The sequence below is a fragment of the Larimichthys crocea genome, chromosome XXIII, assembly GCF_000972845.2.
Source record: "Larimichthys crocea isolate SSNF chromosome XXIII, L_crocea_2.0, whole genome shotgun sequence".
In the NCBI taxonomy this organism is placed as follows: Eukaryota; Metazoa; Chordata; class Actinopteri; family Sciaenidae; genus Larimichthys; species Larimichthys crocea.
Window position 1 is genome coordinate 15,006,125 of NC_040033.1, and position 25,698 is coordinate 15,031,822.

Sequence of the window (25,698 nt, forward strand, 5' to 3'; positions counted from 1 at the left end):
CGTAAACATTGCATCAGAGTCCAGATAAAAACCTGGACCTGCATACTGTCAGGAATCTGTGAAAAACTCATAGCCATGTACAGGATTTATTATTTCTTATAAATATATTTGTTAGATCACAGCTACAGATGTAGATGAAGATTATGTCTGATGTCAATAACAGAATTAGACACAGACCTGAGTGAATCTTCTCACTTGTGTTGTGTGTACAGCTTCAGAGGGCTGTTTCCATAGCTGTTACAAAGGTGTGGCATTTGTCCCTTTCATCAGTGTGTGCTAAAATTATTTTAAAAGACCTCTCTCTCTCTCTGTCTCTCTGTCTGTCAGGGGAGAATGGACCGACACCGGTGCAGATGACTATGGTGTTGCCGGACTGTACCCCGGCCCAGGAACAACGGGAGATCTGAGGAGCAACAAAGACTGACCATCACGAGTCCACCGCAAAGCGCAGCTTTGAACTCCATTTTGATTCCAAGATGCAAGTTTGCATTTATTTAGAGGATTCAAAGTGTCTCCAGTTTCTCTTTCTACAGTGAGGCTTGACATTAACTTTCTGTAGCATCTGTAAAAAGCTCTTGCACTTTGTCAAATATGTGTTTTAGGATACCGTCGAAACGTTTTAGCACCGGCAGAGACGGTCTGCTTCAGGTCAAAAGTTCTGCTGCTAGTCGCAGGCTGAGCTGCTGTAAGCACTAACAGAGTGTAAAGAGAATAAAGTTAAAGTGCTGTTTTTCTTTTTATGTAACAACCGAGTGTGGCCAATTAGCTCAGTGTTTCCAGTTAGTCGTGAGCTCTGGGGTTCTTGCTGCAGTATTTCTGCCAGAGTTCACACAACACACACAGCCCGTTAGGAGAAAGCTCTGTGAGCGGCAGATAAATCTCAGAAAGGCAAAGCTGGAAGAGAACGCAGAGGGATGGAAGTCCACTGACTGACTTACACTGAGAGATGTGAATGAAAAATTAAATTTATCAGGAGATCAGATGCTTCACACAAAGCCAGAAGTCTGTCCAAACAGTGGCAATAAGGGGACAGCAGCACTTTACAGGAATAACAGGGAAACAAAACACAAAGGGAACAACACAGGATGGTCAACTGGAACTCTTAAAATAATAAAACTTCAACATAGCATGCATGTAAGGAAATAAATTAAAAGTTAATACTCTGAACTTGCATAACTGCTGAATGTGATAATGACTGTATCAGAATGGTTGAAGTGCTGTATTTGGGGGGGAAACATCTCAAACAACCGTCCCGTTCTCCACCTACAGTACTATAAAAATTCATTGTTTTGGCTGGCTTTCACACAAGAGTGGGGAGATGTGTGTTGGCTACGAGGCGGAGATGGCTGCGCTAAGTTTGGCCTGCTCCTCTCTGGGAAGTGAGGTCACGGCTGCTTGGAAGTCTGCAGAGTGGCGCTGGGCAAATTCTTTCATCAGCAGGGCCGAAGTGTTCTGGGTTTCTGTGGCGGAGAGACAAAAGACGAGTTTAGGGACGACAGGGAAAACAAGGAAGATAGATGACTAACGCAGGAGGAGAATGCTGATGTGCAGGGACAGACTGAGGGGAAACAATCAACAGAGTGTCAGCAAGTTTTCTTTGTTTTTTTAATAACTTTACATCTGTTCATCGAAAGAGTTCAGTTAATTTCACCTTTGTCAACATTCTTGTTGCCAATCACATGACTGGAAGCAGCAACTATGGGCTTCATTAACTTCACAACCTGAAAAGGGACAAAGAGATTTAAAAAAATTTGTAACAACTTTATATTTGTGTCAAAAAAAATCCAATGTTTAACTTTGTACATCCTGTTTTCATCTCTATGCCTTGTTAGATTGCAAAGGTGTGCCTGTATGCATAGATAATGTGGAATATTGTATAGAACATAACAAAATGTAATAAAAAAAAAATGACTGAAAGATTGACGTGATGGGGGTCAATGCATGTGATCTGAATAGATGTACCAGAGCAGGACTGTTAGTGTACAGCATGGCCAGGCAGTTGAACACCGTCTTGTTCTCCTCCATGTCCTCTTTCAGGGGAAGACGAGCCACCAGAGCAGGCACGACCTGTCAGAGAGCACACTGTGGTGATCTGTCTGTTTTCTGTTTGTGAAAAAGTGCAGCAGCAGAGATCTTTTTTTTTTTTTGCCATGCTGTAGATGTACCTGCTCCAGAGGGACAGCTTCAACATTGCTCAATATCATCCTGCAGAGGGCAGCACACAGGTTGTCAATCACCCTGAGGTCGGATTCTTTGGTCAGCATGTTGGAAAACACAGACAGCATCATGGGATAGTCTCTGTACACGCGTCACTAAGGAACAAGTTGTTACATGATGTTTATGCAACACACATTCACGCCAAGAGAAAACACACACACATGCGAGAAGGATACGATACGACGATGGGTCCGGCAGCCTGGGCCAGACATCCCAGACCGAACACGCTGTTGTTGCGAACCTCTGCATCGCTGTCCCTCACTCCGGCTACCAGCACGGGAAGCAACCGAGTGGACAGTCGGCCTGCTACTCCCCGACCTCCGGGCACGCTCACGAGTGCCTGCAGGATTTCTCCAATCGTACCCACAGAGAAGGACCGGTCTGCCACTGTGCATGAGGATTTCTTTTTATGGAGAGAGAAAATGAATTAGTGGGATACTGAACAAGGCGTTACTTTAAGGCAATACACTAAATATGGCTAAATATCAAAAGGTTTGTACCATTACGACTCCAGAGAGACTGCAACCTTTTACAAAACCGCCTTGTGTTTTTGTCCGTGTAGCCTGTTGTATGAAAGGTTCTATATAAAAGTTCAGTCAGTAGGTTCAGACTCACAGCTTTGCTCATGATGAGAGGCAGCAGGTCGTTGAGGAAAGGGGCGAAACTGTCTGCAGGCACGGAAGAAGCCAGCAGGGGGATTCCTTCACCGGCAAACTCCTGCAGCATGGCGTCGTACTCGGCCTGACAGGAAGCACAATGATGTGACGTGGACATTTTTGAAATAATTGTTAAATAAAGCATTCTGATTATCTAGAAGTAACTGAGCCTCGTGCACTACAAGTGTTTCATCCATTCACCTTCATAGGAACACATGTATCCACAATAATGTCATATTCATCAGTTTATTACTTGTGTTTGTGCTGATGCACTTTAATGTTCATGATTGTGATATGCAGCGAGAGGCCAGCCAACCTGTTGGTCTTCATCATCAGCTTCATCACCAACACCACCACCACCACCGTCCTGACAAACGGTCTAAACACAGAGAAACAACAGTGGACTGTTATTAGCATAACTTCTGCTTATCCTTGATGTGAAATTCCCGATCGGTCCGCCTCCTTCTCACCTTTTTCTTGAGGACATCGCGGATGACGTAGCTGATCTCCTTCAGGCGTGAAGGGTTTTGGAAGGCCTCCTCCTTGCAGGACTTGATGACGTTGTTCATGGTTTCCAGGATGCCCATCACAACCTGGCGCTCGTGCTCTGCTCGCACTGTCTCCACAAAGCAAGGGAGCACCACGTCCAGCAACTTCAGCAGGGCTGGGGGAGATGAGGAGGAACAAAATTCATATCGACTAAGAGCAAGAGCACTGATGTCTGTTTGGAAGAGGCTTAAAAAGAACCAGCTGGTCTCCCTTGGTGTTCATTAATAGTCTCCACTGCAGCAGAATGCAGCACTGCCTGAGTCTTATTTCCTTAAAATAACTGTAGCATTTCATTCCTGTGAACAGAAGCTTTACCCTGGTGGTTGGCCTCAGTGGGATTCTCCTTCCACACTTTGTGCTGAGCACGACAAAACTGGCCCATGGCTCCGAAGGCTGCCCTGCGGACGTCCTCGTGGGGAAACTAGGGAGGGTGGGAAAGGAGAGAAGATACAAAGAAAAGCATCAAGTTACAGCAGAATAGATACTGTTGCATAGAGTAAAAATAGAAAATGAGATCAGTGGGGTCACGAGATTAAGAGAGAGAGAGCAAGCAACTGAAGTCACTGTTATGAAGTGTTAAAACAAAACAAACCTTCTACTCAGGGCTGGCCACACATTAATTTGGACTGATGTTGGTGCTGCTTGTCTCTCTCTCTCTGCCTGTCTGTGTCATGTCTGTATCTCTGCCGTCCACAGCGTGTTGTGAATGAGAGAGCATGCCAAACTTGATTCTCAATAAAAATGTGTGTGTGTGAATGTAGCCTAATTGTTCCTCAATGCTGAAATCTTGTACTATAACATAACTGTACGTGACAGCTCTGAAGCCAAATAAAAAGGGAAGCCTCAAAGCTCCTCCCTCATGAAAACGTTATGTATGTTAAATTGTCCTGTGTGCAAATCATCATCATCATGCTTTGGTATTTATCCTCGCTATTACTGGTCAGACAGGAACTCTGGTTAATATCTTCATTTGGCTGCAAACTGTCAGAAGTTAAACTGTCTGTGTAGTCTTCAGTAAATATCTTGGACTAGTGGAAAAAGGAGGATAAATAATAAGTTATTACCGTATTTTCATGACCATAAGGTGCATATAAACGTCTTATATTTTTTTCAAAATGTGCGCCCTATGTGTGTATGTGTGTGTACGATGGAGACCACAGTTTCACAAAGAGTGGCAGGCAGCGCCGGGCAAGTTACGCCACAGTTTGCGGATGGATTGTAGATGCGTGGGCTAACGTGTCTACTGGCACTGTTGTTCGAGCTTTCGCAAAAGCCGGCATCATTTCCGAGGGGCCGCACGGCACGGAAAGTGACTCTGACAGCGAAGAAAGTGGAACTGGCATATTTGATTTAGCGCAGCTGTTTAATTCAGAAACGGAGGATGAGGACTTCGATGGGTTTGATTAATGTGCCAATGTGTGCTGTGGTAATGTGCTTAAAAAATGTTAGTACTTTGTAATAAAGACTTAAATAAAGCACAATCAAACTCAGTTTTGCTCACGCTCTATTTTTAAATACGCACACTTGTATGCTTGTGTGTGTGTTGTTGTAAGGCGGTGCGCCATATGTGTGTGTAGACTGCGCCTTTTCGTACGGTGCGCCCTATGTGTGTGTTAAATACAGTAATGGCACACATAACTGAGACTGCGCCTTTTCGTACGGTGCGCCGTATAGTCGTGAAAATACAGTATTTGTGTTAAACTTTTTTAGGCCCTGGGGGAAATGTGTCTCTCCTACATCTGACATAAGAGCAGTGGCTGCTTACAATGCAGTTTCCACAGACAGACTCTGAGGCAGGAGGAGGTAGGAGTTTACATTTAAACATTTCGAGGAGATAATCTTGCTTATTCTTGCTGTGATGTGAGAACGCTGCCCACTGAACCAGCGAGCTGCCCCCACATCACAAAACAGGCCTGCAAGCTTCACTGGGTGAAGCTAAAAATATGATTTGTTTTATGTCAGCAGCAAAAAAGGTGGAACCGAGAAACTCTATATCAACATAACATCGAAATGAAAAATGATAATGGTTTGGTCACTCTGCAGAAGATCACTGTTTCTCTGATACTTCCATTTAAACATGTTTGTTTGTTCGGCACATTTTACACTGTCTCTTATTGTGGACTGTTGATGTTCATATGTCAAATCTAAATCTAACAAATCTAATCATCATATCAAGAAAAATGGAAGAAGATATTATCAATCCATCTACAGACACAAACCAGCTGAGACACAATGCATGCACAAATACAGACCACAGAGTGCCCTTCACAGTCCATTAGACAGACAAATGGGCCGACCAACCAGCTAGAGTGACTTACATCTCTCATCTCGTAAACCTGCTGGAAGCTGGACTCCAGGAAGGGCTGGAAGGCGGCGCTGTCAAGGGAAATCACAGCAACACGAGTTAAACCACTCTCACAAGATAATTATGACATTTTTCTCTAATGACTGGTGGTTGTAATAACATTTCTGGGAGAAAATAATATACGAGAACAGTCATATAAATCTGTCTTACCCGGTGCTGAAGGAAATCTCTCCCAGCGCATCACAGGCGTCCTCCTTCTCGTCGATGTAGGCGTTTTCCACGCTGAACCTGAAAGATGGAAAGACGTGGTATCACACGCTGGAACGGCTCATTTGTCGAACATGGTTAATAAATACACATGTATGTGTGCGCATGTGTGTGACCCCCCCTACCCTGTAATATCGTGGACCTCCGTCTCAGTCTCATCTTCCAGAAAATCCACATCTTTTTCTTCTTCGTTGTTGTCGTTTTCGTCATCGTCGTCGTCATCCAGAAGGACAAAGGTCTTGTCCTCCTCAAGGTGAGCCTGAAGGGAAGAGAGAGGAGGGAGGAAATGAAATAATGTATCACTATTATTATTAGAAATAGCCTGTAAGTGTTATAGTTGTCTGTATGCTTTATACCGTAATGCCTTCATTGGACTTGAGTGCCAGCAGCATGACTGTTGTAATAGCAGTGAGGTGAGGAGTCAGGCAGTCTGGGCTGACGGTGGATACAGCAGAGTATAGACTGTACCTGAAGAAGAGAAGCACAGAGACAGATGAAGGAAAGGTTACAGAAAGGTTTATGGTTACACAATAAGAATTATTGAGTTGTTTTTTAAAATAATGTTTGGGCACGTTCAATTACATACGTGCAGCGTCTCAAGTCAGGGTCATCGATCGTGTCAGTGAGGTTGAGGCCCAGCTGAACACATTCTGCAGCAAGAGGACTGAAGACATCATTGCCGATGGTACGGGCCAGCACAGAGAGAGTATCTAACCACAACAACAAAAAGACGATCAACATCCATCTATTCCAAGTAGTTCTCTTCTAAATGTGCTAACGTCACAGTTTCTCTGAGGTTACCTACCCAACGACTGAGTTTGCAGAGACCTCATTTCCTCTGTAGTGGTAGTCAGGAAGCCCTTCAGGCTTTCAATAACTGGAGGGAAGTAGGGCACCAGCAGCTCCTTGGCAGCATTGGCTGATAAGACAGTGGTTCATAATAGGTTGGGTCACTTCATTCTGATCTGAGCAGTAACATTTCTTTTGCAAGTTTTATGTCATAGTGAACGACATGTGTTTTCTAGGTTGATATGACCTGGTGACTAAAATATAAAGCTGCTCTCCTGCAAACCGATACTTAAGTTTTAGTAGTGTGTTGCCTATGACAAATCCGAACACTCCCAAAGGAAGATGGAAAGAGGTTTTACGCTTAACCTTCAGCTTACACAGTAAGCCAGAAAACCAGCGTGATAATATCTGTGTGCAGGTCTTCAAACAATTCTTTGACAGTTTCGTACCTATAGCACCTATGGCAGACACGGCGAGCTCTTTTATCTTGAGGTTTGCAGCGTTGTTGAGGGCAGATAACATAGTTTCCATCAGGGTGGGCAGGTAGGGTTCAATATCTGCACCTGTATAGGGAAGAGGAGCAAATAAAGATTAAGACAATAATAAATAACATTGTATGAAAGAACCTTTTAAAAACCAAATCAGCTAAAAACAAAACAAAAACAAGTTTGAATCATTTCATGTAATTGTTGATTTGCTTTTTTTTACCGGTTTAATTGGTAATGTGTCTTAGTTGATGTCTGTGGAACCGTCATGTTTACTCTTGCAGTGGTATGCAGGTGTCTACCCATTTTTTTTCAGCTTACCTAGGTTTTCCATGAAGTTCTCTAGGGCATAAAAGGCCTTAGTAACATGGCCGACCTTGGCCTCGTTCAAGGAAGAAAGGTAGTCCAGCAGCAAAGGCATCAGCTCGGCACAGTACTTGCTCACTTCAGGCTGGAAAAATAGGTGGAAAACAAAGTAAACAACAGACAGAGACAAATAACTTCTGAAAGATGTCGATTACAATAATAAAGATGATTGTATTATGTAAACTACAGATGTACAGGTGCACTTATACTGTGAATAATTAGGTCTCTGTATAAAACTATATTAAGTGAGCAGTAACCTGGACCAAAGTCCCAAGTCTGTGAGGATTTAACGGTTTTCAAATTTCTTTAATATTTGAAATATCTGCATATACGTTGCCTCACCTGTAAATGTTCAGAGAACTGTCCAAGAGCAAAAAGGCCGGCGCTGCGCACCACCTGATTAGTGTCAGAGAGACTCTGGCACACTGTCTGCAGTACAGATGACAGCATCCTAACACAGACGGACAAAAAAGATGAATATATTCAAATCCTAGTGACCAACAAGACCACTCCTGATGTGACCATGTGTCTTAAGAGAAAAACATATATATTTAAAAAACGTATTCAGTCAACTGGACGTACTTGGTGCGTATGTGGTCAGCACAACCTTCAGCCAGCACTGCAAGACACATGAGACCGCCCTTCCTCTGATAGGGGTCTTCACTGGCAAGACATGCCTGAGTGAGGGGCATCTAAAACACAAGACACAAAGGAATACTTTTAAATTCTCAGTACAGTTTTAAAGATTCATCAAGACTTTAACAAAAGTTCACTTGAACATAAGATTTGTTATTGTTATTAACATCTGGCTGACTTACTAGTTGTTGGAACAGCTTCTCTGGGGGCATATGGAGTGCCATAGTGTCAATAATCTGGAAATACAACAAAAATAATTTAGGTTTAATCTTCTTTTCAGCTCTGAAGTAAATACACTACAGATCTATTAACACAAATAAGCACCTGAGCAGCACAGTGTTTGGGGTTGTCATTGTCTGCACCATCTCCAGTGTCATCCTCCTCATCCTCAGGGTCTTGCTCACCAGGTGGCGGAGCCGCAACCAGTACAGGGAAAATAGTCTGCAGGATGGGGTTGAGCAGCTTCTGCTTCAGCACCGTCTACAAAGTGGAGACACAATATTATCAACATAATGTGAACTGAGTCAGAACTTTGTTTCTGGTTAAGCCAGCTGATACTGCAAGTAATCAGCCAGAAAACAAAGTATGAATATGATGTGTTTTGTTTGCATGAAACATTTAACATTTGCTTTGTTAACATTTAGGTTAAAACGGTGTGCCTTTTATTTAATCTGTACCTCTGAAAGCTACTGTATACTTTACCTATGATAAAACAAAGAGCATCACCAATAATCCCCTAAATGCAAATCGAGAAATTTGGTAATAGTGCACAGGGAAAATTTGCAGTCTCCTATAACAGTAAAATAAATAACTGTGCCAGGGTCTGCTACAACCATCTGTGCCTGAAACTTTACCCTTGTTAAATGTCCATGAAAATCAAGACAAGACTGAGGAACAGCTGCCACTATCTCCTCTAAAGAACAACCGATCCAGATGGATTAAGGTGCACCCTGACTTTGTATACTGCAGATACTTCCTTTCCCATTCTTGATCCTTGATCCTCATTACAAACTGAAGGACAGATATAGGTCATTTATTTATAGCAGCTGATGCATTACCTTGCTTTTCAGCTTGATGAGGAAGGCAATACAAGAGAGTGCTTTCACCCGCAGAGAGTCACTCAGTGCGGTATCGCTGCCCACCTGACACACAAACAATCGACATTGAACATTGTTACAAACTCTCATGTTAAGAAGTGAAAACGAAATTCAACACAAAACTGGGAAGTTAAGACGGAGTTCAGACATTCGGTTTCCCACCTCCAAGCAGAAGCGGACAATGTCAGCAACATGAGGGACGATGATGGACACCTCGCTCTCCATGAGCTCATTAAATACCTCCATGGCCTCACTGGCTTGGTTCTGTAGAGACAAACAGGTCTGATTCATCCACACCTTTAAATACACTTTGCTGCCAACAGTAGCATCGATGTGTGTAGAAACGACTTTTACATATTAAAACTGACCTGATCTGCTTTGATCAGGTGTTTCAGAGCCACAATCAGACTTGGGATGATGGAACGCATCTGGTGCTGTGGGGAAGCAAAATGACATACAGACATTAAAAAAGTGTCTATGTGTTCAAAATAGTTGTGTTTTAGACACAATGCAAACCTTAATATTAAACTTAATCTCAATGTATCTGAAGGTAATGCACTGCCAAATATAACTGTACCCTGTCCAAACTGAAACTGCCAAATGTCAAAGCTAAAACAGTAACGCTGCCTCACCATCTCTTCTGTGCCTGTGTATGCAGTGATGGCTGTGAGGGTGAGGATGCAGTAGTACAAGGCTGTCGGGTTGTTGTGGTCCTGCAGCACGGTGTTAAACAGCTGCAGCAGCTGGCAGTAGTGAGGCTTGAAAGGCTCCGGGTTGGACTCCATCACCTTATTCAGCAGCAGAAGGCCAACCTGTGAGGAAAGAAGAGTGTTCACATTCAAAGGCTGTTATATTCAACTAGTATCAACTCTAAACAAAAAGGTGACTTTTGGAAAAACTAAATTAAAAGCCTGATGTCTGACTTCAGTTATAAAATCTTTGACAGCCTCTTTGTGAGCTGGGTAACAAACACCAATCTGTAGCCACAGCTTACAGAACAGAGATGCTCAGCCAACTACAAAAATACAGTTAACTGTTAAACAATAGATAAACAAACTATTTCTAAATGCGTAGGTGTTCCATGAGTCCTGTACCTGTCTGTCATGAGGGTTGCTGCTCTTGGTGGATTGATTGAGGAGCTGCAGCAGGGCAGGCCAGCGGTCTGGTGTCTCGTGTTTAACCATCACTGCACACAGCTGGGAGAGTGAGTGCTGCACCGTGTGCCTGTGAAATACAGATGCAGAGAGTTCAGGCCAATTCATGCAGAACATTTCACACCTGAGGCAACATTTTTTCGGTGTCAATAAAATCTGACAAAGTATTTGTATTGACTTAATAGCTTACTCTGTTTCCTGCATGAAGGTCTGCAGAACCACTGCCTTGAGGCTGCATAAACAAAGACAAACAAAGTACATAGAATTATTACATATTCAACTGAATATAACTAGAACAACTTTAACTTTAGTGTTGCAGGAACCTCTCTCTGTCATCAGGGCTAATCTTCTTCCAGTGTTTCTTCACCCTCAGCCTCAGCATCACTGCAGCTGACTGACGGATCTAAGAGGGGAAAAAAAAACAGGAAATGATTTTCAGACACACACACACACAAGCCTGGGAATGGTGCTTGGATCAGGCTGGATAAAATCATTATCCCACTGCTCAAACACACACAATACCTGAGGATTTTGGGAGCCGCTCATGACGGCACACAGGGCTGGGATAATAGCCGGGTCTTTGAAAGCCTGTTTCAGCTGGGCAGTGGCCTAAAGAGCGGGGGGGACAAAAGACACCCCACTAAGTTTGGCTGACTGCCACAAAACACACCACATTATTGTACAAATCACATGGCACCCATTCATATCGCAACGTGCAGACAAATGACTCCCGATGCCTCCTTAAAACAAAGTTTAAGTCAGCTACAGTTGGTTAACTGACAGCAGGCGGTTGAAAACGTTAGAGATCATTCTTTGACAGTTACCAGACGTTAACGTCAATAACTTGTCGTCTTGTCTAACAAACCGGCGCTAACTTGAAAGAAGTTATTAGTTGTCGTTACCTGCTGGATAATGGCATTGTCAGGCTGTGTCAGCTGTGAGAGGATCTGCTCGAGTTGCTCCGTCATCTTGACAGCTCGGAGCTATCACTTTTCCGTTAACCTGTCGCGACCGTTGACGTTAATATTTCTAGATCAATCCGGCTGGATTAACCGACTGTGCCTTCGGGGTGCGGTTAACCGAGAGTGCTACACCTGTCAAATATGTAAACAAAGCCTCCGTGGGCAGGTTTAATCTCTAGCCGACGAGTTTGTCGCGATAAATCCTGTTTTTTTTTTAAAAGAAAAAAGTCGGATACGTGTGAAGTTGTCAAGACGGGTAGCTCGGTCTGGTCCGTTAATGCCTCAACTGCCAGCACGCGGGGCAGAACCGGCCAGGAGCTCCATGTGAGTCGCGTTAAAGAGACCTGCAGCTGTCAGTGTTTTCAGACTGACAGAAACAAACAGCGCCCCCCGCAGGAGAGGAGGGCACCCTGCAACAATGCTTACACCTCTGTTTAGTGAACTGGTCACACTACTTTGCTTTTTTTTTTTTTTTTTACTTTAATGCTACTTTATACTTCTACTCCACTACATTGAGGAGGGAAATGTTTGCCAGTTATATAGGTACAAATGGTTAAAGGTAAAAGTCTAGTACTGCAATAAATCCTACTTTAATGGAGGTTAAGACTGTTTTTTTTTTAACATAAATGGACTGTACTTATATTGCGACCACCCAAGCTGCTTTTACACTACATATTTCATATACACTGACTAATGGCATCAGATACCACGCAAACCTCTCATCACTTTTTGGGAGCTAACCATTCATATGCATTCACAGAGGAACAATTTGGGGTTCAGTATCTCACCCAAGGACACTGGAGGATCGAACCGATCATCTGATTAGTAGACGCTCTTCCAAATGAATCCCAGCCCGTAGTTTGTAGTGCTGTTAAACTTCAGTGTATTATACAGATAGGTGTTTGCTATTTAGCCTACCCTCAATGATAGAAATGGGGTGGACAAAATATTAGAAACACCTCCAAATTATGTGTGTGTGACAAATAAAGTGGCCGGGTTTGGTGTATCTGTACCACACATTGCAGTTCAGAAGTGAGTTGCAGTTGATATATTTTCAATTAATTATTGTTTTGAATAATTGATTGTTAACATATGAAAAAATTTGGAAAATATTGCTACATTTATGTAAAACATCATGAATATCAGCTGATATATTGTATATCCATTTTCATAATTCAATATCAGCCTAACCCAATTGCAGCATTTCTCTGACTACAATGACATTCTTGACCATCAAGTATCTTTAATTTAACATTCTTACACAACACTAAAAATTCTACATGATACTTTACTTAAGTTGGATTTCTATTTCTATTGGGGTTCTACTTGTAATCAAGTACTGTACAGGAGCAGTACTTCTTCCATTTATTTAATATTTGATTTATATTAAAACACAATGACTGACTATGCTACAGATTGCATTAAAAAATGGCTTATTGTTACAGGCCAGGGTAAACTGGGTAAGGCACTCAATAAACTGTGCTGTGGGGAGTTTGCACACTTTGCAGACAACAAAAGAAAGACTGGTGTTCTTGCACAACACGCCCACAACAGCCATTACTGAAAACACAACCTCGTGGCTAATCTGCATTGTCTGATAAAGGAGCACATTGTGTAATTTATCATGTGAGGTTAGCAAGAGGTCTAATCCAGCATTCATTTTCTAGATATACTAATGATAAACTACCATCAATATTTTGGAGCATATCCCATTGTTTATGTGGCAGCAAAACAAAATATAATTGATTAAAATGATGATATTCAATATTTAAATGTAATCCAGTTAGTTCCACATTAGAAGTGCCTTACAGCACAAATACAGTGCAGTATTTGTGGTCAACAAAGGCCAAGCTCAAGTCCTCTCAGCACATACCAATGCTAATGCACTGCACACCTGTTCACCAACCCCCCCTATACACGCCCACACCACGTACCCCTTCCTCGTACAAGATCACACAAACACACCCTGCCCGGGCAGAGATCAGTAGGAATGCAAATGTGCCAGTTAAGGCTCATTGTTCTCACATCATCTCACCGCTAAGTGAGTGATTACCACGTCAATACAGCCAAAGACAAACACAAACAGTCACTCAAGGATGGTAACACGCTGCCTAATCTGTTTCATATTTGTGAAAAGAAATGCAAATGGGGGGGTGAAGTTTGCCTCGTCACGTCTCAACCCACTGCACGGGATGGATGGATGTTGTGAGTTGAACCTATAGTCTCCTTCCATGAACAGTGCAGAAAATAAAAAGTCAAAATATTATACGACAGCAGCAGACAGCACGTTCAAACTAAATATTGCGTCTAATAGTAAGTGGGGCCCAGATCTATATGTGGATTTCTCAAGCAGCAACAATAATGCTGACTAAGAAGTATTGGTGATTCATAAACTATTCATGCTGGAGACCCAGAAGCTATATTTAGTCCATTGATCTAAGACTGAAGTTTATGGAAATATAATTAATCATGCCACTGGGAGACTCACATTCAGATTAGTGCCCAAAAGCTTATGTGCTGACAATGTAAAACTCTTCCCATAAATATAGCAATACTGCCCTTTCCTTATGTAGCTCATTAGTTTAGCGATGAAATACATCTACTTGTTTTACCTTTCACTTCTTTCACCCCAAACCCACTGAGATTTCTCACCCACAGATCACAAACTAGTTGTGAAAAAAGTCAATGCTGGATTAACCCCATTTAATCCCTGCTCCTGCTGCTGCTCGCACTGTATTCTTCTGCTGCGATACAACACAGCTCAAGTATGCTGTGTGATCATTTATTTAAACACAAATGAAGGAATATATATTATGTATGCAAAGTATCAGATGAAATCATTAAAATCCTTTTGACACAAGAATTAGGTGATGGAACAGGACCCGCTTTAAGGCCAAAGTTTATACTGTGCATAATTTATATTACCAAACAAAATGATATTTAAGGGAATGTCCACAACACAAAACTCAAACAATCCAGCAAAAACCAAACAATATATATCATTTTAAATATCCATGTATAATTTTTAACATTGAAATATAAGCAGAGCTTGGTGATGTGTTTATATTTAATACTGATTGGTATTTGGTATCTTTTCAAACTTTCTCCAAACCTGACAAAAAAAACAAATTTAAAAGCAAAGAATGAATCTAAGTGGCCAATGAGAAGTCATGACTGGCGTGCATGAAGGGTGAATCAAAGAGATTGGCCTAAATCCAAACACCCACCTACCTCCCTGCCCACACCCACACACGTCTTTATAAACAGCGTCCGGTGACTGCGCGCAATTTTTGAACGTTAATTGGCCTCTGCTGGTTTGAGCTGGACAGATCCTCGCCGTTGTCTCTATCCTGTTGGATTTTACGCAATTTTTTGGCACCGTTACCTGAGATTTTTTTCTGTGTATTGTTTTTTTTTTACACTTTTAACGCCACAAGAAACCTGTCAGCAATGGCAGACTGGAAGTCGCAGATAAGCTACAACTACAACCCCTCATACCATGCCTACGCCTACGGCCTCGTGTACCAACCCGGGCCCGAGCAAAACCACGGGAACATGGCCAGCTGGGGCGAAGCTGGGGTCACGGATTTGAGCAACTACAACCCTGGCGTGACGCAGGCCTATTATGCTACCACCGCCAGGACCCGGGAAGAGTCCCCACCTCACAGTCCGGAGCAGCACTACCAGGGCACCGGGGTTGTCTACCTCGGTGATAACCCGGGAGGCCGTCTGCTCCTGGCTGGACCGCACCGGGCTGCATACGACTCACGGGAACATGAGGCCAGGCGGGCCGGGAGCGATTCAACCAGCGACTCGGAGGCGCACACCTCTCCAGGTATGACGCATTTTCCAAAAGAGGCTAATGATAGCTGTGAAATTAGCTGTGGCGCAGTTGTAACTTTTTATATTTAACTACAACTTGTGACGCATTGAGTCGGTGCTTACGTCTCCTCTTTGGCTGCTAAAAGCAACAAGTTCTTCCATCAGAACGGGAATCCAGCTGAGGTCCATTTTTTTGTTTTTAAAGTGGGAAAATATCCCGCCACAGATTTTTAACAACGCGCTCCTGGGAGAAGTGGCGACATCTCGCGACAGAATCTGAGATTAACGGGGGAAACTCAAAATATGTCCAAACTAATGTTTGTCTTGTTTTTAATGATTCATTGCATTGTAGTGGTGACTGGGAGAGACTAATGCACCCATACTGTATTAAAAAAAATCTTAAATGATAATAAAAAGTGATGTATGCTCACACTCATTGTTTCCCTTTGCTTAGATTCATGGAGTTCTGGCAGCAGCAGAGAGAGCAGTCTCCCCCAGGCCGACCCGACTACATGGGCGAATAAAGACCTGGACGACGAGACAAGCAGCAGGAGCCCTGATGCCAGCGAAGATGTTTCCAGCTCCCTCGTGGAGGAGCCACGGGTCTTTGTGGAGAGCGCTACAATCACCTCTCTAAACGTACCTTTAACCGCCCCAAAGAAGTCAAGCACTACTGGCGTCAATAACCCTAAAGCAAAGGTCCGGGCAGCCTTCTCTGAGACTCAGATGAATACTCTTGCCCAGCGCTTCAGTGTGCAGAGGTACCTCACCCCTGCTGAAATGAAAAACCTGGCAGAACTGACGGGGCTTACCTACAAACAGGTGAGAGGCTCCAGAAGGTTGGAGCACACAAGTACAGTGAAATTGAATTCCATTCAATATCTATCAATATCAGTTGGATCTCCTTCATCTTTTTTCTTTTTCTTTTGAAGATTAAGACTTGGTTTCAGAACCGAAGGATGAAGCTAAGGAGACACCAGAAAGATACCAGCTGGGTGTCCGAGCGCTACACCGCCAACAAAGGCAGCCCAATCCAGGGAACTGCCTTCCCCAACATTGGATCACACATCCCATCTGTAAGTAGCTCCAATTGTTTGCACTATATAACACACAAATGCAGAAAAGTTAAAAGTGGGATCAGAACATTGTCCTGTCCAGGTTTCCTGTTAACAGATGACAGAGAAATAGTGACTCGGACATAGAACAAGACGTCCGTAATGGAGGCCTAACTATAGTCTGGTTACGGCCTTAAAGGCGAGGCGAAACAATCAGTACTGTGATTATAGGATAGTGTGAATTTATTATGAATAAAATGATTGTATTAATCTGAACCATCACTTGTTTGTGTCCCAGTATCAGGGAGATGGTCGGCCCCAGCTCAAGGAGCATTACACCCAGCACATGATGGAGGCAGCCTTCAAGAAGACCGCTCCACAGAACCTGGCCTTCTATCTGGCTGCCATGGGCTCTGCTGCTGGACCTGCTGGCTACACCTCCTGGTCCGCAGGCCCACCCCAGACTGCAGTGCCCGCCAGGCCACAGGCAGCTGGCTGGTCCATGCCCCCAGGCATCAGCCATTACGAATATAACCCCAGCGCATTCAACTCAGCCACTGTTGCCTCTGCAAACAGCGGGCCCGAAAGCTTTGAAAGCAAAGATGGAGAGCCCATCAACAACCGCAGCTCCTTAAACACAGCCATAGTGCATAACCACAGCCAGTAGGTCACGGTTGAGCTGCTGTGCGTGTAGGCTTTTATGTAAATGTTACCCGACAGCCATGTTTATATTTTTCTATTCAAGTTTCCTGACTAGTTTGTGATCAATTGTGGTGCTTTTTGTCAGGCGGGGTGTACATATGCTTTGTTCATACTTCTGTTCAAAAGTATTTTACCTTTTTAGCTTGAAGTTTTATTTTTATATGCAATTATTTAATGTATGTTGGTGTGTTCTTTGCTCTTGGTGATACTAGATGTGTCCAGGTTGGATGCATTCTTGGGATTACATGTTTTTTTGGAAGTGTTTAAGACGAAGTGCTGACACAGATCTGATGTGCACGCATTCCAATGGCTTTTTTCTATAAATACAGGTCCACTTTGGTAACTTGAAACATTGTCTTTGTTTTTACTTGAGTGTTTTTACTAAGAGCATGATAATGTGGTAATGCATATGAATCATTAGTTTTCTGTAATCCGATAAAACGGTTTTACCAACCGCAGCTACATAAAACATTTGTGACGACAATGTAAGCATTGTGGTCAAAGGTAAGTGACAGAGGGGCATGTTAGACCAACTTTAACTCCCAAAACACCCAAAGTACTAGAGAACTTTAGGTAACACAATTTAGGGCTGAGTTGGTAATATCATGGAGTGGCACAGTAGATAGACCACTTTTTTTAAATGTATGTATGAAGTCCAGGGGAAAAATGCAGACTTGTTTATTTTGCAGTATTGTATTAAAAGCATTTTATTGAAAAGACTATTTACATCAGAACCAACAATGGTGACCGTAGAATACAATGACAATATTGCTCCCATCACCAACAATTTTGCAACCACTCTTTAATCTACAAGGCATCGTTTCTCATATCCACTGCAGGTCCATGTGGAGCTTGGCAGGGCCAGTGCAAAACATTTCTATTATATATGAATATGCTGCCATAAGTGTGGAGGAGTATAATTGCAAATTTCAACACTGCTGCATTATCAGTCGAGACTACAGAGTTGCTATCATAGCAGGTAACCCATGTAATGCGGGGAATAAGTGTAGGTCCTGCCAAGCCTTGATAGACCATGAAGTAGGAACGAGAGCAGATGATGCCGCCCTGCATCATAAAACAATTAAATCCATTCACGCGTATATCTTCATACATCTGATCCATTCACTCCTGATGGGATACAATCATCCCTTTGTACTGAAATATTCCATTTTATCCTTTAATCCCCCTCCCCAGCTCACCCTTCATTTGTCCATCCATCCAAAAAAAAACAACTACCGCTTATTTCAACAATGACAGCTCTACTTCAACGATGAGCTCCTGTCAAATCAAGGTAAAGGCCCCTGTTTCTCCTCCCATTGACCCTATAGGAGGTGTGTGTGTGTGTTGTGTATGACAAAGCAAAATAATGAGGATTGTCCATGTGTGCTATGGGAAATGTGTGTTTATAGCTGTGTGTACGCATATTTCACATCTAGTCCATCTTGAGGCTACGGTAGATGTAGCGAATAAATGCCAGCGAGGCCCAGAACGACACGCTGCCCAGCATCAGTGAGAACACCATCGCTGTGAGCAGAGAGTAGCCGAAGAACTCTGTGCTCTGCACCAGGCCGCTCATAGAGGACCGGTTCCGGTAGTAGAAAACTGAGTAGACAAAGATGAAGATGCCAGTAGAGCCGGTGCTGAGCACGCTCCGCCACCACCATCGGTAGTCCTCGCCAGACAGCAGGAAGTAGGTAAGCGCCACTGAGATGCAGGCGCCCACCGAGAGGAGAATGGCATAGACGCACAGCAGGATGCCGTAGAGGGTGTAGTGCTCTCTGCCCCAGACAGTGGCAAAGATGTAGTACAGCTCTACTGAGATGGCACTGAGGGAGAAAATTTATAGAAAGAAGAAATGAGTGTGTAGGAAATAATACTGAGTTCAAGAACAAAATCTCATTTTAATTTCACCCTCCTGGGTTAAAGCTAAAGACAGCTCACCTAAAGGGCAGGAAGCCACCAATGGCCATGTGCACAGCCGTGTGTTTGTACCATGGCTGTGTAGGGATCTGCCGGGCGATGTTGCGAGTTCGGCAGGGCGCCTGGAAGCTACCTGCTCGGTTCTTTCCCACGATGCCGCCGATGACAGTGAGTGGGAACCCCACCAGAATCCAGGCACCCAGAAGGAGGAGCACGGTGGTGGCTGGCAGAGCCTGGGTGGAGCCGCTCCACCAGTGGATCGAGTTCACGACACTCCATGTCAGGAAGAGAGGTGCTGTGGGAACAAATTATTATTATTATTAATTATTATGAAAGTCCATATAAAGTAAGAATAAATATCTGTTCTGAGTGTGTCAGACCAAAGTAGGAAGTGTTATTATTTCACATGTTTTCAGCGACTATTTTCCAACATATGTATTTTGAAAGAATTGTATTAATGTCTCTTAATGAAAATACGAGATAGCCAGGGGGATGCATTTATTCTTGAGGTTTACAGTCCCAGCTTCAAGGCAAAACCTCAAAAACAAAACATTCATCAGCATTAAATGTTATTATGTTTCCCCAGATCCTTCTTCAACTTAATTATCTAATTTAATATGCAGAAATGTGAAACAAGGACATAGAGACTAGGTGAGGATTAATGGAGATAAATGGGTATAAAAACATCCAGCTAGTGGCAGATGGAGCTTATCTGAATGCAAAAACTGTGAACAGACTAATTGTTTATTGTTCATGTTTATTTGAGGAAAAAGGGATAATTTATGGTAAATAGTTGTGAAATTGAATATACCATGGCATGAAAATACCATGGCATGAAAATAGCTATTTGTTGGAACAGGATTTTCAAGGACACTATTATGTCAAGAGATCCCAAATCTGTCTACTGGACTCACCGGAGAATAGCGACGAGGTGAGGATGATGTTCCACACCCAGCGCTGGCCGTTAATCTGTGTGTAGAAGCTGCATGACACGTATCCCGACACACAGCTGGTCAGAGCGTACAGGACAATAGCTGCAGAGTTGATGGCACCATGGCGGTGTACGTTAAACATTCCCAGCAGCGCCATGACAATAATTCCTATCGCAAGGAGGAGACATTGGAGTGATTAGACCTGCAGCAGGTTTGGTTATCAGTTGTCTAGTTGTTGTATGACTGCTAGACTTGCTATGGGTCAGAAACACAAGTCTGCTCAATTTCCACACAGAACAATGATGGCCTCTAATACGGTTGTGGAATTTAACAGAGCATGTTAAGCCATGTGTGTTGCTCTGTGTGTGTGTATTTGAGAGTGAACGCTCACCTGTGGCAAGGGTAAGGAACTGAGCTCCCACTCCCAGCACAGCACACAGCAGGCTTTTGTAAGGCGGAAACCTGAAGACGTCCGTATGTATGATCTTCCAGCCGTTGTCGCCCTGATCCAGATCGTCACAGCCGCCCTCTTCCTCCACATTGTACCTGGAGGGGAGGTTATTATTACAGTAGATGTTGTTATGAACCTGACCAGCAGAAAGCTTAAAGTTTGTGTAAAGTGAGAATAAATATGTGTTCTGAGTTTGTCAGACCAAAGAAGAAAGTGTTCTTAACCACCCAGCTGAAGCCACGCACACTCAGAAATTATGAAGCGACTGAAACGTGTCAGATGAATTCAGAGAATGACATGACTAACTTTGAAACACTCTGAGTGAGATGAATTAATCTCTATCTCTCTGCTAGGGGTGCAGAGGTATGTTCAGGTTGCCCTCAGTGTGTCATCAAGCCACCCTTTAGGACCACCCATAAAATCCTGGACTGAAAACTGGTGAAAAGCTGTTTTAACCTCCAACTCCACACGACATTTCAGAATGATATATTACTGAAATGTCTTTTCACGTGTTTTCAGCAACTATTTTTCAACATATTTAATGTATTTTGAAAGAAATCTTTACCTTTAACAGTCTCTAAGGAGAAAGTCTATCAGATGGGCTGGTATGATATATATGATCTATATCTCAAATTCAATTCATGTCTTTAAGAATAAACAAGATACTGTATGAAAGATCTAAACTAGCCTGTACCTGCACTCACACTTATAATTCATAACATTTTGTCCAACAGAGAATGTGAAAGTTTTACAAGCCAAAATGTATAACTTTAAGGCAAAACTAAACCTTTTCAATGGATTTTAGGAAAACACCATTTGCTACCTGATCTCAGCAGGTACAATTAGACAGGACAATTCGGGCTGCAATTACTGACTTTTATATATTATATATTTAGTGTAGTTTACGATCTTTTCAACTGATCAATTGACTGGTTAGTCTATAAAATGTTGAAAATAGTGAGAAAATGCCTTTGAACTTCTCAGATGATATCTTTGAATTGCTTGTAATTCTGGACACAAAGCCATAGATAGGTTTAGGTTTAGGTTTTAAATTACAATGACAGAAACCTGACAAAACAGAAAATCCTCTCATGATAGAAGCAATGTTTGGCATTTTCAATTCATGAATGACCACAAAAATGTCAACATTGCTGTAGATTTATCCTCTGTTGGCGGACTAATGTTTTATTACATCGTTAAACAAATAAAACCTCTAACTCTCTAACTACATTTAAAATTTAACTACTAAGACTTTTTTTACCTTAAGTGATGCTAGTTTTGTACTGACAGTGCATTGAGGATCTTCATATTAAAGACATAAAACATCAAGTTTCCGATACAATGATCCAGAAATAACCATGTTCTTCACTGACCAACCTGGCAAAGTCATTCTTAAGGACCCGCATCAGGATGATGATGACAAAGCCCAGCAGCAGCACCACCAGCACCAGTGAATTGATGATGGACAACCAGTGGATCTCCAGTGTTTTGGGGAAAAATGAATAATCTCTGAGGCGCTCAGCCCTCCGGGCATGAGGCAGAGGCGACTCGAACCAGCGCACGCTGTAGGTGTGGGTGACTGTCACGCTGCCTCCACCGACTCCAACTCCACCCACGGCAGCACCCGCCCCCTCCTCCAGAGGGACAGGTTTGACATCTTTTACTGAGACATTAGCGAAGATCACTGAGTCACCATTGTACTCGATGTTGAAGTCTAGGTGAGTCCACAAACCCACCTGTTGAAGATTAGAGAGAGGGGGCAGGGAGAGAACAAAAAAAGAAAATTACAGGAAAATTACAGAAAGGACAATTACAGTTAGCACGGCTGAGTTTAATCAGGTACTTTGCATAAAGATAACTTACACTATGCTCACACAGTCTTTCTGTGTTTGTTTGCCTCATTAAATCAAACCTGCTCTACATGTCCAACAAACCAGAAGCACAGCAGGTTTACCTTGTGGCTGTGAGGCAGGAAGCCGCTCTCCTCTATGTATCCCACAAACCCCCAGATTGGAATGTCATCCAGGACAAACTCAAAGTAGAACAGCTCCTCGATGGCCTCGCGAAGCTGGTCCACCTGACACACACGTAAACATATCCACGATCACATCCCCTGTGTTTCATGGACCACAACTTGAAGTTTATTTAATTAAACTACTTTACTACTGGTAAAGAACTTTATGATGGTTTTAATAATCGCTGAGCCTGCTGAGACGCTTGTGATCCTGAACCATTTCTTTGACAGGCAATGTTGAGCAATTCTAATTATCAAATGCAGGCTTAAATATAAAATCAAGCTGCTTAATAAATGATTAACAGTTTAAATCATCTTTGAGCCCAGAGTATTTAACTTTAACCCACTATGTGTGGTAGTATACGAAGCATTACATTCATATTATCCTGTTCTTGTGTAGATAAATACCTGTTTCTCTGAAAGGGTGAGCTGGCAAAGAGTTTTCTTGTCAACGTTCTCTCTGAAGCGGATGTGATATAATGACTCTGCCATCCTGTCACCATCCAACACTTCTCCCAGACTCAGGGACTTATGATGCACCTGAAGAAGAAGTGTTATAATATGAGTAACCGCTGGGGAAAAAACAAAACAAACAAACAATCAAACAAAGCATTAGTTTGTCATAATTCTGTGAGCACATACAGCTATGAGGTAGTTCTAACAGGCTAATGGGGGGAAATGCAGCAGGCAACAATCACACTACGTCACTGTATGCTTGTTGTTAAAGTACCACATCCAATAAAGTTACTGTGCTGCCGCTAACACAATCGCACTTCCAAATCTGCATTTGCTTCAAAGGCACGAGGAATTAAACCTTAAACAAAGAGACAAAACTCATGTTTACTTAAGATGACAGGTATAATCTCACATCAGCATAACACAGACAGCCTTTGCAATTATGCAAATGATTACATCGGACAATTGTTTTGCAATTCTCTGTGTATATTGTATCTGTCCAAGCTAAATAAACATGGAGCATGGTGGATAAATACCTTTAAGATTGAAATATTTTTTACAAGAAATGTTACTTTGGTGTTACCTATACATTAGCATGACAAAATAATCCCTCTGTGAATTACAGCAACCCATTAAAACCCAGAGAAACAGAACAAACACTGACCTTCTCTGGCCTGCAAACAGGCAGGGTGTAGTAGTGATACGTCTCCTGGGGGTTATGATAAGGGCCTACTTTGTTGACAAAGAGAGTCACGTTGTCCCCTTGCTTGTAGCCCGCTGTCCAGCTTGTGAACAAGCACAGGATCAAGACGCAGTGCAGACCCATCGTCCTCTGGCAGCCACCTGGCAGGTATCCTATTCCACAGTGCATAACCCCTGTCACAAAGATGGACAGTTCATCAGTTCACGGGGCACAGGTGTGATTCAAACTAAACTGCGTTAGTACGCCTCTGATTTCAAGTCACAGAATGCGCTCATGTCCATGCCATTCACACCCCATATGTGATGATTTATACGTCAAGTGGAAATTTTTATGCAGCGTCACTCTCTCGGCCTTCTAACAGACTGAGCAGAAAACTGAGAAACCATCAGCCGGAACTCTGAGAAACGTGCAACCATATTACATTTTATTCATCATCAATTCTAGCAGTCCTTGTGGACTGGAAGTACATCTGATCTGTCTGTTTTCTGACAGCCTGTTATAAGTGTGCCAAGTAAAACTACTCACGGTTCTTATTAGTTTTTAAAGACTAATTTCAAAATGCATTGGAAACACTGCACGCTAACCTGCATTAACACCACATTTGGAAGTAAAATGAAGATACAGCTTGGCACAGTGTCACTGTTTCCTGCTTTGGTTTAGAAAAGTCCTGTAATATCAGCAAGTAGAAAAACCTAACACTAAACTAATGACCTAAACTAAATACCAAATGTTTTCAAATTATTATGTATTCAGAACAAAGGCAAACAAATAGGTCACCTTACTTGTCAAGTCAAGTCTATTGTCAATGCAGCTATACATACAGGACATAGAGAGTATTGAAATGTTGTTTCCCTCTTATCCCGGTGCAAACAGCATAAACATGAAATATAAAATATAAGTAAAAGATAAAAAATAAAAATATACAAATCTAAAAATATATACAAGCTAAAAGACATCCGTGTGGCACTATGACACAGTGTAAACAGAATTATCAGTATAAATATAAGTATGGTAATAATTCCACAAATGCAAAATAGGTCATGTTATTTTTTATTATTTATTTTATTTTATTAAGTTAATTTGAGGTTGTAGCATTACTGGTTGAGCACAACACAACACAGCAATGCAATGTGTTAGAAAAAGTTGGAATGCTCTGGGGGCAGCTGTGTCTATTCAAACACAGTGTATGTGCCATGTGGATTTAGCTGGTTTCTGAGCAGACAGCTTCTGATCAGAGCTTCGTGCTGGTGCTGGTCTCACTTGTCAATAAGTCTTCTGTCAAACTGTCTCCTGCTGTGTCTCCTCAGAGCAGCAGGTCTGGACCTCCTGAACTTTTTAGTGGCAGGTTTTTAAAGACAGAATGATATCAGGTGGATAAATAACAGTAACGCTTTAATAAACTCCTTATACTAACAACAAGTTAGTTGTAGATAAGAACTAGGTCATGTTCAAAGTTGCCACAGACGCAGAGGGCACATCCTATTTGTCTTGGTGATCCTGTGCAAAGAAACGTCACAGTGACACACACACTGATTCATGTTAAACAAACAAGTTAACCTACATCAACATAGCTTTGTCCTAGAGAGGCACATTGCATTCCTTTAATAAGAAGTTAGCTATATTTTCGTTACCGGTATCACTGGTGTGTCCCTCCCGCTTGCTGCAGATCCAACAAAGCCTGTCTGTCCTCCGGATTCCGCACACTTGAGGCCCCGACGGTCTCCTCTCTGCTCCGGTATGCGCCCTTCAATGTAAAGACTCACGGCTGAACATCTTAACGCTGTGTCCCCGGTGTATTATGCATCCATTGCGTTCATATGCGGGCGCACCGAGTACTTCTATTGACATATGAGACAGTGTGGAAAGGAAGAGGACGGGGTCCGACTCCACGTCACCGTAAAAATAAAAATAACGACGACTCGGTTGAGTTTTCCGGAGTGGGCGGAGAAACAAAAGCACACGGCAGACGTTACCGGGTATTCGTAGCCGGTAATAAACCTCCCTCCTCCTTCACAAGCCTCTAGCAGCTAACATGTTTTATTTTCGTGCTTTAACGCCACCGAAAAACCGACATTAAGACAATTAGAGCCCCGGACCTGAGAGACTCTGTTATTTTGCTGCTGAACCGGATTTCCTTCAATCTCACACCGACCAATCAAA

The 25,698-nt window shown here is 42.6% G+C and overlaps 3 protein-coding genes across 4 annotated transcripts; 1 reads left to right on the forward strand and 2 right to left on the reverse strand.

The window, feature by feature from the left end:
• Nucleotides 1-949: 949 nt before the first annotated feature.
• ipo4 (importin 4) lies at nt 950-15,546 on the reverse strand. 2 transcript variants are annotated; one of them, XM_027274029.1, is made up of 30 exons: nt 15,429-15,546; nt 11,044-11,130; nt 10,845-10,924; nt 10,712-10,753; nt 10,462-10,591; nt 10,000-10,179; nt 9,736-9,801; nt 9,530-9,631; nt 9,329-9,412; nt 8,595-8,750; nt 8,453-8,506; nt 8,217-8,326; nt 7,977-8,085; nt 7,590-7,719; nt 7,233-7,346; nt 6,800-6,913; nt 6,581-6,704; nt 6,351-6,462; nt 6,120-6,253; nt 5,938-6,015; nt 5,741-5,798; nt 3,738-3,843; nt 3,344-3,537; nt 3,190-3,252; nt 2,833-2,958; nt 2,394-2,620; nt 2,166-2,298; nt 1,963-2,067; nt 1,652-1,721; nt 950-1,460 (listed from the first exon to the last, which is right to left on the reverse strand). In XM_027274029.1, the coding sequence occupies exons 1-30, from the start codon at nt 15,492-15,494 to the stop codon at nt 1,330-1,332; spliced, it is 3,285 nt and encodes a 1,094-aa protein (XP_027129830.1). In that variant the 5' UTR covers nt 15,495-15,546; the 3' UTR covers nt 950-1,329. The 2 variants fall into 2 exon arrangements, with proteins under 2 accessions (XP_027129830.1, XP_027129829.1); XM_027274028.1 differs by lacking the exon at nt 15,429-15,546 and adding an exon at nt 11,424-11,816.
• nanog (nanog homeobox) lies at nt 14,759-17,412 on the forward strand. The gene is made up of 4 exons (XM_010741618.3): nt 14,759-15,318; nt 15,760-16,127; nt 16,238-16,381; nt 16,659-17,412. The coding sequence occupies exons 1-4, from the start codon at nt 14,934-14,936 to the stop codon at nt 17,025-17,027; spliced, it is 1,266 nt and encodes a 421-aa protein (XP_010739920.3). The 5' UTR covers nt 14,759-14,933; the 3' UTR covers nt 17,028-17,412.
• A 339-nt stretch (nt 17,413-17,751) lies between these two features.
• Nucleotides 17,752-25,683, reverse strand: tm9sf1 (transmembrane 9 superfamily member 1). The gene is made up of 9 exons (XM_027274030.1): nt 25,170-25,683; nt 23,500-23,711; nt 22,788-22,919; nt 22,320-22,442; nt 21,743-22,101; nt 20,306-20,460; nt 19,897-20,082; nt 19,004-19,277; nt 17,752-18,888 (listed from the first exon to the last, which is right to left on the reverse strand). Exons 2-9 carry the CDS (start codon nt 23,704-23,706, stop codon nt 18,495-18,497), a joined length of 1,830 nt encoding a protein of 609 aa, XP_027129831.1. The 5' UTR covers nt 23,707-23,711; nt 25,170-25,683; the 3' UTR covers nt 17,752-18,494.
• Nucleotides 25,684-25,698: the final 15 nt, after the last annotated feature.

Coding starts and splice junctions, on each gene's coding strand:
- tm9sf1 (XM_027274030.1), bottom strand. CDS start 23,706: ATGCACTGTGGAATAGGATACCTGCCAGGTGGCTGCCAGAGGACGATG. Junction 20,461..21,742: donor CTTAAGAATGACTTTGCCAG/GTTGGTCAGTGA, acceptor CCTCCCCTCCAG/GTACAATGTGGAGGAAGAGG. Junction 18,889..19,003: donor GGTGGCTTCCTGCCCTTTAG/GTGAGCTGTCTT, acceptor TTTCTCCCTCAG/TGCCATCTCAGTAGAGCTGT.
- nanog (XM_010741618.3), top strand. CDS start 14,934: ATGGCAGACTGGAAGTCGCAGATAAGCTACAACTACAACCCCTCATAC. Junction 15,319..15,759: donor GGAGGCGCACACCTCTCCAG/GTATGACGCATT, acceptor CCCTTTGCTTAG/ATTCATGGAGTTCTGGCAGC. Junction 16,382..16,658: donor TTGGATCACACATCCCATCT/GTAAGTAGCTCC, acceptor TTTGTGTCCCAG/TATCAGGGAGATGGTCGGCC.
- ipo4 (XM_027274029.1), bottom strand. CDS start 15,494: ATGGACCTCAGCTGGATTCCCGTTCTGATGGAAGAACTTGTTGCTTTT. Junction 6,914..7,232: donor GTCTGCCATAGGTGCTATAG/GTACGAAACTGT, acceptor CTGTCTTATCAG/CCAATGCTGCCAAGGAGCTG. Junction 6,254..6,350: donor AGTCCAATGAAGGCATTACG/GTATAAAGCATA, acceptor TCTTCCCTTCAG/GCTCACCTTGAGGAGGACAA.